The sequence below is a fragment of the Sceloporus occidentalis genome, unplaced genomic scaffold (genome assembly GCF_023333645.1).
Source record: "Sceloporus occidentalis isolate IW3139 unplaced genomic scaffold, rSceOcc1.0.p SCAF_201, whole genome shotgun sequence".
Classification (NCBI taxonomy): Eukaryota; Metazoa; Chordata; class Lepidosauria; order Squamata; family Phrynosomatidae; genus Sceloporus; species Sceloporus occidentalis.
Window position 1 is genome coordinate 436,530 of NW_028317181.1, and position 16,014 is coordinate 452,543.

At 50.8% G+C, this 16,014-nt stretch overlaps 1 protein-coding gene and 1 pseudogene across 2 annotated transcripts; both read right to left on the reverse strand.

Annotated features, from left to right (window-relative positions):
* Positions 1–16,014, reverse strand: part of LOC149278102 (uncharacterized) — a 250,232-nt pseudogene that overhangs the window by 49,385 nt on the left and 184,833 nt on the right.
* On the reverse strand, positions 7,831–15,158 carry LOC149278104 (H-2 class II histocompatibility antigen, A-U alpha chain-like). Of its 2 annotated transcripts, none has more exons than XM_089502371.1 (5): positions 15,035–15,158; positions 12,744–12,998; positions 11,609–11,890; positions 9,836–10,001; positions 7,831–9,209 (listed from the first exon to the last, which is right to left on the reverse strand). In XM_089502371.1, the coding sequence occupies exons 1-5, from the start codon at positions 15,099–15,101 to the stop codon at positions 9,206–9,208; spliced, it is 774 nt and encodes a 257-aa protein (XP_089358497.1). In that variant the 5' UTR covers positions 15,102–15,158; the 3' UTR covers positions 7,831–9,205. The 2 variants fall into 2 exon arrangements, with proteins under 2 accessions (XP_089358497.1, XP_089358496.1); XM_089502370.1 differs by having other exon boundaries at positions 9,794–10,001.

Consider the following 16,014-nt stretch of genomic DNA (forward strand, 5'->3'; position numbering starts at 1 on the left):
CATGACCAAGTCTTCCTCCCCAGCCTTTCACTCCCTCCTTTCTTTGCACCCTTCTCCTTGGGAGCTGTGTTCGAGAAACTCAGCAGCATTTTGTGGCACTTTATCTTAAAGTTGAGGCTGGAGCCAATCACAGCCTCCAGGACTGCCTTCGTCATCGGTTGCCAGGCGGAGAAAGGATGGCTCCTGCAGGAACCTCCTCTTGGGCTGCAAAACTCCACTGCAGAATTAATGCATTTTGGACACCAATTTAATTGCGATTGCTCCAGGCTATGGAGTTCTGGGATTTGTAGTTTGGCAGGACATTTTAGCCTTCTCTGTCGGAGAGCTCTGGGAGCCACAGCCAACTACAAATCCCAGGATCCTATTATAGGATGGAGCCATGACAGTCAAATTGCAATGTGGCCCAGCATCTCTTGGGGGGGGGGAACCTTTGGGGACAGGAAGAGAGGAGAGGAGGGGAGGGGTGAGGGTTCCCCACTTTTCCTGGACCCTTCTCTGACCCTCCTGCAGCCCCCCAACTTTTTCTGGTGGCCATAAGTCAAGAGGGGATTTGGAAGGCACCTAGATTTGAACCCAGAGCCCTGCCAGACCCAATGCAATCAGGGATCCCCTGTTTTGGCATCTCAGTTTTTGCAGATTAGAAACTATAGCAGCCTTGAATTGGGAGGAAGTCTGGCCTCCTTTTGGCCAACTGCAACCAAGGCTTGGACCGGGCCCATTCCTCTCCTTGGTTTCCCCTGAAGGCCTGCTGGGCCTTGCAGCTTGGTCCAAGCGTTGGGAAGCGAAATTGAATCCTCCCCTGCAGCCTCTCCTGGTTCCTCTGCCAGGGATGATGGAGAAGAGGGAGATTTGGGGGGCAGAGAGGGGCCAGGAGTGACCCTGGGTCAAGGAAGGCGTCTTGCAGAGCCATCACTGTATTAATCCGGAGGTCTTGCAAGACCTTTGAGAAGTTGCAGCATGGGCCGTTCTATGCGCTGGAAGAAATAAAATGTATGAAAGCACATGATACAAATTTTCCCACAAAGTTAAGGTGCCACAAGACCCCTTTGCACACTGAGATTCATTGCATCGGAGGAATGAAATCTGCAAATCTGCGCATGCTGCAACTTTTTTCCAAACATACAGTTAATCTCAAAGGGTTCGCAAGATCGTTCTGGTAATACCCTCGATATCGTCTTCAGTACGGACATGGATACTCCGTGGGCAGAGGTATCTAATATCTCTGCCCTGTCATGGACGGACCATTTCCTGGTTGAACCCAAAAGGTTCCAAGAAGCCCTAGAGGGTTATATGGCTGGGGCTGACAGCGACTGTTGATGCCCTGACTAACATCTGGGATATTGATCTCTCCAGGGCTATACATAGTATTGCTCCCAAGCATCCTTTCCGGCCTGCTTCCAAAAAACAACCCTGGTATACGGAAGATCTCAGGGAAAGGAAGTGGGCTGTGCAACGACTAGAGCGCAACTGGCAAAGACACCAGCACTTGGCCGACAAGGCACTCCTAGAGTCTCATTTGAAGGCCTATGGAGTGGCAATAGGTGCAGCAAAGCATTCATTCTATGCTGCATGTATTGCGTCCGCAGAGTCGCATCCGGCAGAGCTGTTCAGGGTAGTGAGGGAATTAACACATCTGCCCCCCCTCCCTGAACCCTATTTTAGAGCCAACAAAAGCCTGCTGTGACAAATTTAACAACTTCTTCATGGATAAAATCTCCCGGATAAGGGCTGATCTCAATGCCAGTGTTTATTCAGAACCAAGAAGAGAGGTGTCCAGAGCTTCCGTGGACTCTGTTAAACTGGATCATTTTGAGTCGGTTAGTACTGAGGAAGTGGACAAGATCCTTGGAAGCGTTAGGAAGACGACATGCTCTCTCGATCCCTGCCCTTCATGGCTAGCAGCTCGGGGGGGGGGTCTGCGGTGACAACCTTGTTGCACCGCATAATTAATACATCTCTAAGAGAGGGACAGTTTCCATCTTCACTGAAATTAGCAGTTGTAAAACCTCTGCTGAAAAAACCCTCTTTAGACCCCCTGATTCATAATAACTATTGGCCTGTTTCGCTGCTGCCATTTTTAGGGAAGGTGATCGAGAGAGCGGTCGCCTTCCAGCTTCAAGGGATCTTGGATGATACGGATTTTCTAGACCCATTTCAAACCGGCTTCCGGGCGGGCTATGGAGTTGAGACTGCCATGGTCGCTTTAGTCGATGATCTCCGTCTGGGCATGGACAGGGGTAGCGTGTCCCTGTTAGTGCTTTTGGACATCTCATCTCAGCGGATTTCGATACCATGGTATCCTGGAACGCCTGAGGGAGTTAGGTATCACTCCAGTGGTTCCGTTCCTGCCTCTTGGGTAGATTCGAGATGGTGCAGCTGGGGGACATCTGCTCCAGTAAAAGGACACTTACATCTGGAGTTCCTCAAGGAGGTATTCTGTCCCCCATGCTATTCAACATTTACATGAAACTGCTGGGAGAGATCATCCGGAGACACAGGGTGACACCCAATATACTTCTCTGTGTCTCCGACTGATGCAGTGACCAGGGATGGCAGCTCTCCTCTAGACACCTGTCTGGAGTCAGTAATGGGCTGGATGAGGGAAAACAAACTCAGCCTGAATCCAGAGAAAACAGAAGTACTCGTGATAGGCTCCCTGGGTCCGGGGATGAAAATTTGTCCACCTGTCCTGAATGGGGTCACACTTCCCCTGAAGGACTCAGTTCGCAGTCTGGGGGTGCTTCTGGACTTGTCGCTCCAATTGACATCTGAACTGGATGCGACGGTCAGAAGCGCTTGTTATCAGCTTCGGCTGATACGTCAGCTGCGACTCTACCTGGATCGAAGGGACCTTGAAACTGTAGTACATGCTCTGGTAACCTCTCGATTGGATTTCTGTAATGCGCTCTACATGGGGCAACCCTTGTACCAAACCCAGATGCTTCAATTAGTACAGAATATGGCAGCAAGGTTGGTCACTGGATGTTCCAGGACTAGCCATATAACACCTATTTTACAAGATCTACACTGGCTGCTCATTCGCTTCCGGGCGCAATACAAGGTGTTGGTTATAACCTATAAAGCCCTAAATGGCTTGGGCCCAGGGTTCTTGGAGGACCGCCTCCCCCCATATAATCTGCCCCGCACTCTCAGGTCAGCCAGGAAGAATTTGTTGAGGGTCCCAATTGCGCAATATGCGGTGACCTCACAACGGGCCTTTTCCATCTCGGCCCCGAGAATATGGAACAATCTCCCTGATGAGCTCCACTCCACCACATCTTTGGACTTGTTTAAGAAGAAACCCCAGACCTTCTTTTCCCAAGCTTTCCCCCCATGAGATGTGACTTTGGTTTCCCCTTCTATTTGGTAACGACTCTGGCTATGTTTTTCTGGATTCTCCTACTCAGCTACTCAAGTATTAGTTTTATATGCTGTTTTATATCTTGTTTTATCTGTTTTATTGATTATTGTTATTTTATCTGGATTTGTACACCGCTTTGATCTGAATTGGAAAAGCGGGATAGAAATAAACTATTATTATTATTATTATTATTATTATTATTATTATTATTATCCCTTGGGATCCTAATATTCCTTACATCTGTGGAGTTAAGTCCAGGAAGGCTTAGGCTGCAACCTCTTTTGGAAAATAAGCCCCAAAGGTGCCGCAGGATCCCTTTGTGGACTGAGATTCCTTGCGTCGGAAGAATTAAATCTACGAAAGTGCAAGCCACTGTAAGCTGAACCCTGAGACCCTTGGAGTAATTCAGTGATTCATCTAAGAGTTCAAACCAAGATTCCCAAGTTCCTTTTCATTTGGGGTCAGACTGGATGCTCTCAAGGCATGCTTTTCCCCACAATGGAGACAGTTTCACGTTCATTGGTTTGGGGCCATTCCCACTATCAGACTAGAGTTCGCCCATAAATGATGTTGGGAATGAGGCCAGGAAGAGCGGGAGCTGGCCTTGGTGCTACAGATCCTATTGCAGATGCTGCTGCTGGGAAGTCCTGGGAACTACGTCTCCCTTCAACTGTTTTATCCTTTGCTCTTACGTTTGGCAACCTGCTGGGCTGGCGAAGGGAGAGTGAATTCAGTCTTTGATTGTCCATTGTTAGGAACTAAGACCAAAGAGACGCATGCACCGAAATAAGCCCTGGGACTCTCAGCCAAGGACAACAGGTGGATTCCTAGTCCTCCGCAAGGTCCCCTTGGAAGCGGATCAGTCCTGGAGTCTTTCTTTGCTCTCTTCTGGAGGGGAGGCAACCCCTGGGCCAAGGATTAGGAACTGTTCCCCACGGATTCAGAGCCATAGAGTTGAAAGAGACCGCCAGCCCACCCCCTTCTTCTGCCATGCAGGAACTCCCAATCGGGGGAAACCCAGGTACATTTAGGGTGGTCCTGGTCTTGGAGAGGCCTGAAGCCTCCCTTCTTCCGCTGCTTAGACTACAACCTCATTCTGCACCTTTGGTCTCAAAGGGGCCGCAAGATCCCTTGGCAACCAGAGAGTCCTGCGTCTGAGGAATTAAGTTTACAAAAGTACATGCTGCAATGTTTCCCCCACAGATTTACATCTCAAAGGGGTTGCAAGAGCCCTTTGCATCCTGATATTCCTTGCATCTCAGGAATTAAGTCTACGAAAGCTTAGACTACAACTTCTTTTGCAAGATAAGTCTCAAAGGTGCCACAAGATCCCTTTTGCATCCTCGTGTTCCTTGCATCTCAGGAATTAGGTCTGCAAAAGTGCATGCTACCATTTCCCCCACACATCTAGAAGGCAATGCCATAATCACAAAAAGCCAAAACGGGTTTCAGAGAAAGAAGTCATGCCAGACAAACCTGATCTCCTTCTTTGTCGCGGCAAAGAGACGCAGAGACAGCAATGGGGGTTCACAAGCCTCTTCAGCCAGGTTTTTGGCTGGGCCTTTTATTGTCATCTTGCTTACATTAGTCCGTTGCTTGCCTTACAATCATTTGCTAGGTTACGTGCCCTTTTTGCAGTGGAAGCAGGATGTGAAGACCTGCTAAGTCAGCATGGACTTATCTATCTGATTATGGATAAAGCATTGTTATCTTGAGAGAGGGTCACAGTTCTCTGGTTTGCCAGCAGAACTGCCACATCTCAATCTTGATTAGCATTGCTATCCTGAGAGAGGGTCGCGACCCCATGGTTTTGCCAGTGGGGTTGCCACAATTACCAGCTTGGTAGATGAAGGGAATGCTGTGGATATAGTATATCTTGATTTCAGTAAGGCCTTTGACAAGGTTTCCCATGACATTCTTGCAAACAAGCTTGTAAAATGTGGGCTAGACAAAGGAACTGTTAAATGGATCTGTAATTGGTTGACCGGCCGAACCCAAAGGGTTCTCAACAATGGCTCCTTTTCATCCTGGAGAGAAGTGACCACAAAGTGCCACAAAGGCCTGTCCTGGGCCCAGTGCTATTCAACATCTTGACTTGGATGACAGAATTGGGGGCATACTTATCATATTAGAAGATGACACAAAATTAGGAGTAGTAGCTAATACCCCAGAGGACAGGATCAAGATTCAAAATGACCTGAATAGACTAGAAAGCTGGGCCAAAGCTAACAAAATGAAATTCAACACAGAGAAATGTAAGGTATTGCACTTAGGGCGGAAAAATAAAATGCACAGATATAGGATGGGTGACACCTGGCTGAATGAAACTACGTGTGAAAGGGATCTAGGAGTCCAAGTAGACCACAAGTTGAACATGAGTGAACAGTGTGATGCGGCAGCTAAAAAGGCCAATGCTATTTTAGGCTGCATCAATAGAAGTATAGTGTCTAGATCAAGAGAAGTATTCTGCTCTGGTCAGGCCCCACCTAGAATATTGTGTCCAGTTCTGGGCGCCACAATTAAAAAAGGACATTGAGAAACTGGAGCGTGTCCAAAGGAGGGCGACAAAAATGGTGAAGGGTCTGGAAACCATGCCCTATGAGGAACGACTTAGGGAGCTGGGGATGTTTAGCCTGGAGAAAAGAAGGTTAAGAGGTGATATGATAGCCCTGTTTAAATATTTGAAAGGATGTCATATTGAAGAGGGAGCAAGCTTGTTTTCTGCTGCTCCAGAGAACAGGACCCAATGGAGCAATGGATGCAAGCTACAGGAAAAGAGATTCCACCTCAACATTAGGAGGAACTTCCTGAGAGTAAGGGCTGTTCGACAGTGGAACACACTCCTTCCTCTGAGATTATAGTGGAGTCTCCTTCCTTGGAGGTCTTCAAACACAAACGGAGGCTGGATGGCCATCTGTCAGGGATGCTTTGATCTGGATTTCCTGCATGGCAGGGGGTTGGACTGGATGGCCCTTGCGGTCTCTATAATTTGCAAGGGCCTTCCCTTCCCTTGGTTTACACCGCTGAGGAAAGTTACACAGCAGCAGAGCCTGAGTTTCTCATTCTGCAAAGCCTCGATCCTGCACTCCTTGCATCCTTTTGGTCTCTTGCATTTAACCCTGTTTATTTAATTATTGTTGGTTGGAGGGAAGGGTGCCCCTGAGCATGTGCAGAGTGCCAAATGGCACTCTAGGTTTAAAGGGCTTAATGCATCATGTTCATGGGGAAAGGGGCCATTCCCAGGCAGGATTTGTGCAGACAGACTTGCTAAACCCCAAAAAGAAAGCCTGAGCGATCAGTTGGGGTTTTGTTTCCAGGGCTGGCAGTTGCCCTCAGGATGATGGGCTTTGGAGTCCTTTCCTCTGAAGGGACTTTCCTAGGGCCAAAGTCAATCTTAGCCAATCAGAGCCTCTGGGACTCTCTTGGTCATCGGTTGCCAGGCAGACGAAGGATGGCTTTGGCAGCAACCTCCTCACTGCAGAAGTCAATGCAGACTGGCCTCCCTTTGACTCGAGTCGAGTGTCAACTCCGCTGCTGCCTCCAATGCAGCCCCGCTGGACGATGGCCCTGGAGGCCTCCGGCCTGAGCCCCTTTGGCCAGCTGAGCCCACTGCCCGGTTGGGCACTAGCTGGCCAGGCTGGCAGGGTCCCTCCTGAGGGGCAAAGGGGCTTTGCATTCCCTGGACTTGGAGAAGCTCCCTCTTGCCCCATGGGAGCCTGCCTGCAAAAGATGCATCCTCCCCATCACAGCCTCTTCCTTGAGGACTGAAACAACATGCAGCAGGCATTTGACTAACATCTCCAATTGTTTTTCTTCTCCTGTCTGGTTTGTAACCTCTCGCCTGGTGAAGAAACCCACGCAGCTTCGAAAGCTTGCAACAAGTCTATTTTGCATTTCAGTTGGTCAACAAAGGTGTCATCGATGGGGTTTCGTTTGGATTTGTCAAATGGCCAACGCAGCCACCCATGAATGTGTCCATCTGTCCCTCTGTGATGCTGCCCTTGGCTCCATCGTGGCGAAAGCCCTGCTGGCCCTGGCCCCCCGGCAGCCGGCAGAGGCAGCACCCAAAGACCCCAGGCCCTCCTGGGCCCTCTCTTGCACCCAGTGCCTCCATGTGCCCCATGACTTTGGGAGAAGCATGGAGGGTGGGCTTCATCCCTGAAGCATGGAAGACTTCCAGTCGGGGGACAGAGGGAAGCCCCTGGGGACCCTGGCTATCTCCCCAGAGGGTCCCACTGAGGAAGAGGGCAGGAGCTTGGCCCCAAGGCAACCCCCATCTGGCCACAAGGAGGCCCCTGGATGCCACCCCTCAACACCCCACATTCATTGAATTGGTATGAATGCCACTGTCGGGTTCACCTTGCCCCTGCCCCACTTCTCAATTTCTTTTGTCCTGCCAAGGGGGGGGGGGGAGATGGCACCCCTAAGCCCACACAGACCACCGAGCAAAGGCAAATGGAGAGAGTGGAGAGGAGGAGACCTTCTTATGCAAGTGTTTATTCCAAGCAAGAAAGCTTGATATGAGCAAAGAGCATCTTGTGCATGAAGCCAATGGCCGGGTTGGATCCGGTGAAGTCCTCTTCTGCCCACTTTGGAAACTGGAGCCCAAAGGAGATGAATTGCATGCGCTTGTTTTCTATGCAAGACTCCGCTGGGGTTTGGGGTTGCAAACTGGGTGTCTGGCCATTCTTGTCCAGCCTCCGGTCACAAGAGAGACATCCCTTAACCCCGCATCAATCCCCAAAGCCTCCCCCTTCTTTGGCTGAGCAAAACAGACCCAGGATGAACTCCTGCTGCCTGAGCAAAGCCCCGGGAATCTGTATATCCCAGCAGCCCCTGGGGCAAGGGGTCCCCAGTCCCCTTCGATGACCCTTCTGCCTAAAAGGCCAGGGACCCTTCCTTCCTGAGCCATGAACTCCAGAGGGCAGGAATGGAGGTGTTCCAAGTGAGGCTACCTGGCACAGAATAAAGAATGTAATTCCCAAGGAACAGGGGTCAGAATGGTGTCACACTGCAAATCCCAGCAGCCCCTGGCCAGCAGAGCCAAGAGTGAGGGGAGCTGGGAGCTGCAGTCCAAAAACCTTCGGAGGAGGCTGCAAGATTGACCCTCTAATCCAAAGCACACATTTTTAAAATTCCTTTGCAAAAGTGCACACATATCTTTGGCTGTTAAAGTAATTCGGATGGCCAGATCTCAAGGCCTGGCTCTGAGCCTCCAGTTTTTGTGGCCTGTCACTAAATGTGAGACAAGGGTTCAAATTCTAGGCTCAGCTCCAGCCAAGAGTGAAGATCCGGGTGCAAATCTCCATCTCAGGGAGCAGAGGTGCATCTTGGCATAATTTTCAAAGCTTAATTGATTCCTTGCTGCAGCTTGCAAAGATTTCCCCAAAGAGGTCAATGCATTTGCAGTAGTTCAGGCAGGGCTCACCCTCCACTCTGCTCTCAATACAAAGTAGAAAGGTTCCCTCTCCCATCACCTCTCTAAGCAAATCGAAAAGAACGATCCCCTGAGCTTTAATTTTGGTTTTGATTTCGGAAGAGGAAACCGTGTTCTCTCTCTGTGAGCCCCTGTGGGTTGTTTCTGAAGGTACGCTGCTTCATGGTCTCCATTTTGGCCTGGGAAGAGGCAAGGGACACCCAGCCCAGCAGGATCTGGGAATTTGGGGAGAAATTTGGGTGCTTTCAGCAGAGGAGAGCAGACGGTTTTCAAGCGAGGAGCAGGTTCTCAAGGCTGATTTTTGCAAGCCAGTCTGGTCCAGGAAGGAGAAGCGGCAGAGAAGGAAGGCCCTCCTTGCAGAAAGTGAGGGTCCAGCCGGGCAGAAAGGCCTCCTGGGCTCAGAGGGGTTACCTGGAAAAGGAGAAGAGAAAGGAATGGGCCCCAAAGCAAATCCAGACTGAAAGCAAATCTCCCTGGAAGCCAAGAAGAGTGGACTATTGGAAGGAGGAGAAGGAGGAAGCAGAAGAAGAAAAGTAGGGAACAAGAAGAAGGAGAGGAGGGAGGAGGGGGAGGAGGAAGAAGTGTAAGAGGAAGAGTAGGAGGAGAGGGAAAGCATAAGGAGAAGGAAGAGAAGAAAGCAGAGGAAGGGATAGTGGAAGAGAAAGAAAGGAAGGAGAAAGGAAGTGAATAAGGAGGAGGTAGTGCAAGAAGAAAAAGAGGAGGAAGAAAAAGAGGAGGAGGGGAGGGGGAATAAGTATAAGAGAAAGAGGAGGAGGGAAGCAATAGGAGGAGGAGAGGAAGGAAAAGTGATAGAGGAATAAGAGGAGGAGAAGGAAGAGGTAGTGAAAAAGGAAGAAGAGAAGGAGGAAAAGGAGGAGGAGGAGGAGGTAGAAGAGAAAAGAGAAGGAGAAAGAAGATGTGGTATAAAAAGAGGAAGAAGTGGAAAAAGAAGAAGAAATGGATGCAGAAGGAAAAAAGAAGGAGGTGGCGCTTACCCTCCAGCTGCTCCACCGGAAGCCCTTCTTCCTCCTCCTCACAAGGGTCCCCTGCTGCTGCCACGATGGAGGCCATTGCCCTCCTTCATCTTCCTGGCCTTGAAGAAGAGGATGGGGCCCACAATGACCCCCAGGATGCCAAGGGCCAAGCCCAGGCCACAGACCACGTTCTCCGCTGTCTCTGGGATGGGAACCGGCTTCCGGGGATCTGGGACCATGAGAGAGAGAAGAGACAAAGTGCAAGTGAGAAGTGCCTGCAAGCATGTGGACCCGTTTCCCTGGCACTTGACCGAAGGGGTCCCACCCGGGGGTCTGGCTTCTCTCCCACCACCTGGCCCTGACCTCTCCTGTTTCCCTATTTCTCCTCCTTGGCCAAAGATGGGCCACCTGGGCCACGTCCTGAGTCTCCTGCTGGGCCATTGTTGTGGGCTTATTAAAGGGGTGAAAGGGGCACGGACAGCACTGGGGTGTCACCTGGTTTTCCGGCAAGATAACCAAATTTGCAGATGACACCAAATTAGGGGGAGTAGCTAATACCCCAGAGGACAGGATCAAGATTCAAAATGACCTGAACAGATTAGAAAACTGGGCCATAGCTAACAAAATGAAATTCAACACGGAGAAATGTAAGGTACTGCACTTAAGGTGGAAAAACGAAAAGCACAGATATAGGATTACGGGGGACATCTGGTTGAATGAAACTACGTGTGAAAGGGATCTAGGAGTCCAAGTAGACCATAAGTTGAACATGAGACAACAATGTGATGCGGCAGCTGACAAGGTGAATGCGATTTTAGGCTGCATCAATAGAAGTATAGTGTCTAGATCAAGAGAAGTAATATTGCCACTATATTCTGCTCTGGTCAGGCCCCACCTAGAATATTGTGTCCAGTTCTGGGCGCCACAATTTAGAAAGGACATTGAGAAACTGGAGCCATGTGTCCAGAGGAGGGCGACTAAAATGGTGAAAGGTCTGGAAACCATGCCCTATGAGGAACGACTTAGGGAGCTGGGGATGATTAGCCTGGAGAAAAGAAGGTTAAGAGGTGATATGACAGCCCTGTTTAAATATTTGAAAGGATGTCATATTGAAGAGGGAGCAAGCTTGTTTTCTGCTGCTCCAGAGAACAAGAGACAATGGAGCAATGGATGCAAGCTCCAGGAAAAGAGATTCCACCTGAACATTAGGAAGAACTTCCTGACATTAAGGGCTATTCGACAGTGGAACAAACTCCCCCGGAGTGTAGTGGAGTCTCCTTCTTTGGAGGTCTTTAAGCAGAGGCTAGATGGCCATCTGTCGGGGATGCTTTGATTGTGATTTCCTGCATGGAAGGGGTTGGACTGGATGGCCCTAGTGGTCTCTTCCAACTCTATGATTCTATGATTCTATGATTCTAAGAAGGGTCTGCCTTGTGGATCTGGAGGATCTGCTGACCGGATGGGAAAGGAAGTCTCCCCCATCTCCACCTGAGCAGCAGCTCCACCAGATCCAGAACAAGGCTTTTGAAGAGAGGAAGGAGTATCCGAAGATGGTGTCAGATGTAGTAGGTACACCACCGGTGCTTACATCTCCCTCTCTCCCATCTGCCCACTGCTAAAGAAATCCTTCTTTAATGGTGAGGGTGGACAAGAGGGGCCCTGGGCTTCCTTCCAGCTCTGTGATCCTATTGTACTTCTCCTCATTCCCTCTCAAAGCTGGGAACATGCCGCACACAATGTTCATGTTTTGCTCAGACCTTGGGGTTTTTAGTCCTCCCAGCTGAGAATCTGGGTTTCCTGAAGCTCAGAGGAAGGAGGCTGGAGGGGCCGACTTACACCAGATCTTGGTCAGAGGATCCTGGAGACCCCAGTGGTCCACCCGGCAGACGTAGAAGTCTCCGTCCTCCGGGACGAAGGGCAGGTAGGAGAACTTCCGGAAGGTGAAGTCCACGCTGCGGTAGTAGCCAGTTTCCTGCACCCCTTCAGAGACCTCTTCTCCGTTCTTCAGCCAGGAGATGTTCACCACCGGAGGAGAGAAATTGTCCACGAAGCAGATGAGGACATTGGGCTCCCTGAACTCCATGGGGCCTTTGTTGTAGACGCTGACTGAAGGAGCCACTGAGAAAAGAGTGGGGGGAGAAGAAGGCATTAGGGATCCCCCGACACACAGCCCTTCTTCCCCTCTCCTCCCTCCATCTTACTCATGAGGAAGCTCCCCTGCAGGACTGGCGCCTCCACATTCAGTTCCATATTGCAGAAGCAGAAGCAGCTAAGATGACGCTAGGAAAATGTATACAGCTATGACCTCAGCAGATTAGAAAGCTGAGCCCAAGATAACAAAGTCAACAGGGAGAAATGGAAAGTAGAAAAAATGAAATGCGTAGATCTAGGATGGGGGACACCTGGCTTAAGGAGACTTATATGTGTGAAAGGGATCTGGGAGTCCAAGTAGACCACAAGTTGAACGTGAGTCAACAGTGTGATGCAGCAGCTAAAAACGCCAATGCGATTCTAGGCTGCATCAATAGATGTCTAGTGTCTAGATCAAGAGAAGTAATAGTGCCCCTCTGTTCTGCTTTGGTCAGGCCTCACCTAGAATAACCCTGTGTCCACTTCTGGGCACCACAATTCAAAAAGGACATTGAGAAACTGGAGCATGTCCAAAGGAGGGTGACTAAAATGGTAAAGGGTCTGCAAACCATGAAGGTCTTTCATGGGCATCTTTTGGAGGTCCCTTCCAAGTCTACTCTGCTGCTTGACGGGGGATAAACTGCCTTGGAGGTGGTGGACTGTCCATCTTTGCAGCTCTTTGCATGGGCATCTTTCAGGACTGCCTTAGCTGTGCATGGACTGGGTGGCCTTTAGAGACCCCCTCTATGATTTTATGACTCAGTGGAGGCATTACTCAGAGGTATGGGGAAATGGAGAGGCCCCCACCAGCCCCATCTGGCCCACTCCCGATTCCTGGTACCATTCTGGGCCCGAGTGCGGTTGCTGCGCTTCATGAGGAGCCCCAGGTTGAACTTCATGATGGCCATGTTGTTGAGGGCCCCCTGGGCATCGTAGCTGGTGATGTGGGTGAAATCGGGCAGCCGCCAGACGTCCTCCTTGCGGTCCAAATCCACGTGGAACTTCTCCTCTCCGTCAAAGTCCTGGAGGAACTCCCCAGACTCCTTTCCTGATGGAAAGCTCTCCTGGAAGAAGTCCAGCTGCGTTTCCATGTGGACTGCAGGAGGAAAATACATTACTACTACTACTACTACTAATAATAATCTATTTCCCCCTCTCCTCAAGGCTCGAGACGGGATACAAGATGTTAAAATACAAAACGCAATTTAAAAAGAATGTATACAGTTGGCTCTCCACTTTGGGGGGTTTAGGAGCGGAAGACTCCCGTGAAAGTGGGAGAACCACCAATAACTGAAGGCCCTGCCTCCTTCCCTCCTGGCAACAAACTCCTGAACAACAAGCAGTCAAAGGTGCAAAAGTGGAGGGCCAACTGTATGTTCTTTTTCAGGTTGAGGAAAGGAAGGGGCACCAGGGACCATATTGCAAACATACGATGGCTAATGGAGCACAGGGTTGGGGCTGGGGTTAGGGTGGCTTCTTCCAACTCTGTGATTATGTGACCTTCAGGGTTAGGGTTACAGTTGGGGTTAGGGGTTGGGGTAAGATGACCTCTTCCAACTCTCTGACTCTATGACCTTCAAGGAGGTCATTCATGAGTCTGAGTTTGCAGGACCTGAGCAGAGCATTGGAGGAGCCGCAGAGGACAGGGAGGCCTTGGAGATGCCTTGTCCTCAGGGCAGCCATGAGTCAGAATTGACTCAAAGGTGGTTAATAACAAGAACCACACACACAGAGACACACATATCTATATCCATAAAGATGGAAATGTTTGTTTGTTCAAAATCCTAAATCTCCAAAAGTTCTTTTGACACAGCGTTCCATTCAAATACACGCCTGTTTCTGTATTCATAGACCTGTTATTACATAGATTTCACACCTCTGACAGGTAAAAAGTATGTGTTTTTAAAAACAGTGCCCCCTGTTGGGCGTGAGAGGAACATGTGTGAGACTCAATGTCAGCTTGGCGTTTGCAGTCGCCATCCGCAAAGCTCCGTCTTCAGCCTTGTGCGGTTTCGATCTAGACACGGGTTGCTGCTTCTCACGTGGACAATGCCCTGCTGCGTTCGAGAGTCGGCAAAGCACACAACCTCTGCATCTACGCAGACAGTGGAACAACAGAGCAGAGTGTATGCCCACAATATTTCAGACACGTGCGATTTCTCCGTTCTTCCTCTTGCCTTTAGTCAGACTGAGCCATGCAGTTTATTCCATAGTTTTTGTGTGTCTCTCTGGCCATGTCCCTGGGACCTTGGGAGCCAAGCAGCGTCAGCCCTGGATAGTCCTGGGAAGGGAGGCCACCAGGGACGGCTAGGGGCTTTTCGGCTCCCTTTTGGAGGAAGGGACTGGCAGATCCCTGGCCCCAGAGGACCCTTGAGGTGAGACCCAGGAGGGGCCCCAGAGGAAGGCAGCCCAGGCTCCAGCAGCATCCATGAAAGCCTCCTTGGACTCCACTTTTCATCTAATGCTTAGTAGTGACTCTCTGCCAGCGGAGGCTCCAAGGCGGCTCACAGCAAAGGAAAGACGGAGCAGGTGCGACCCAGAGAGTTTCCTACCGAAAGAGTGTGTCTGTGTGTTGCGTTGGAGAAGATTGGGCCAGAGTCTGTGACTGTGTCCTGGCTCCTGGCAGCCTCCAGGAGGACCTGCCCCGGGGCTTCCTCTGGCCAGTTGTGGCGAATCAGTGATTCCTCCGGGATGAAAGAGCATCGCTCTTCCTGCCATGATTGTGGCTGAGCCTTGAAGGGAGCGCAAGGGCTGCTCAGGATCCCGGGCAAAGAAGGGAAAGAACGACATGTTTTTAAGTCGCAAAGTTAGTAAAGAACTGGACAGATGGTCAAAGAAGGCAGCTGCCCTTTCTCCGCCGCTTTCTCCGAGGAACACGGTTCACCAACACCCCAAAACCCCTCTGACCCCAGTAATAAAAAGAGGAGGAGGAGGAGGAGATGGGGGACCGAGAAAGGCCCCCCCGGAACCCCCCGGCTTCCTCCCAACAGGGCAGTCACACTCTCTCAGCCTCGGAGGAGGCAGAAGGGCCCTCTGGGAAACCTTCGGGGGAGGGAGGGTCCCCATAAGTAGGAAAGGGCTAGAGCTCCCCCAAGGAACCCCCCCACCCCCCCAAAACCAGGGCATCCCCACCTTTGATGGCTCTGGCCCCCAGAAGAGCCAGGAAGAGGAGGAGGAAGGGGATGATGGGCCTTGCCATCCTTTGGGCTCTTGGCTTGTCTCTCTCCCGGAGCAGCTGCGCCGATCCTCTCCTCTGAGTTCCTCCGAAAGGCAAAGCGGGGCAAAGGAGGGTGGGGCCGAGGCCACGCCCCTCCCGCCCGCCCAGCCAATGGGGAAAGGCCCTGGCGCCGCGCGCTCTGTCTCCGGGTAGAACTCCTCCGGACGGAGACTGAGCTGCCTTCCTCGGGGGACGCCCTCCTGGCTGGGTCTCGACCCAAGGTCCTCTCCGGCCAGGGATCGGCCCCTCCCTTCCCCCGAAACGGGGCCCCAGGGCTCCTGGAGCCAGGGTCTCCCCTCCGAGAAAGGTCCAGGGACGGCCCCACTTAGCTTCCAAAGCCAGGCAGGAGTGAAGGGAGCCGTTCCGGGGTTTAGGTCTCACTCTCTGTCCCCAAGCCAGGCATCAAGGCCTGCCTGGGGCTCCCTCTCGGCCCTCGGCGCTCCCTTGCCTTCCTTCCTTCCTTCCTTCCTTCCTTCCTTCCTTCCTTCCTTCCTTTCTTTCTTTCCCCCTTCTTCTTCCTTTTTTTGGGGGGGTGGCGGGGCTTGTCGAGTATGTGGACTTTGTGTGATGATGATGATGATGATGATGATGATGATGATGATGATTGTGGGGGAATTCAAGTTTCCAAACAGTCTTTTGTCTTAAGATGTATCTACAGCGCTGTGTCAATTGACAGCGCTGTATAAATAAGGGTTAACAATAATAAGATGCTTCCATAAGAACTGAGGCTGACACAAAGAGCTTGTAGCTTAAAAAACAAAACTTTACCAATGGCTTAAATCCACGGAAGCTCCATCCTCAGCTATCTAGCGAATAGTTCAGGGAAGAGAAGGAGTGTGTATCTCACCCTCTTTGGGAGGGAAGTTGAGAGAGCAAGGCATGGCGATGGAGAGAC

Excerpts from the sequence above, each read along its gene's own strand:
- LOC149278104 (XM_089502371.1), bottom strand. The coding sequence starts at position 15,101 with ATGGCAAGGCCCATCATCCCCTTCCTCCTCCTCTTCCTGGCTCTTCTG. Across the intron at positions 12,999-15,034 it reads GGGGGCCAGAGCCATCAAAG|TCCACATGGAAACGCAGCTG; the intron begins GTGGGGATGCCC and ends TTCCTCCTGCAG. Across the intron at positions 11,891-12,743 it reads CCGCACTCGGGCCCAGAATG|TGGCTCCTTCAGTCAGCGTC; the intron begins GTACCAGGAATC and ends CTCTTTTCTCAG.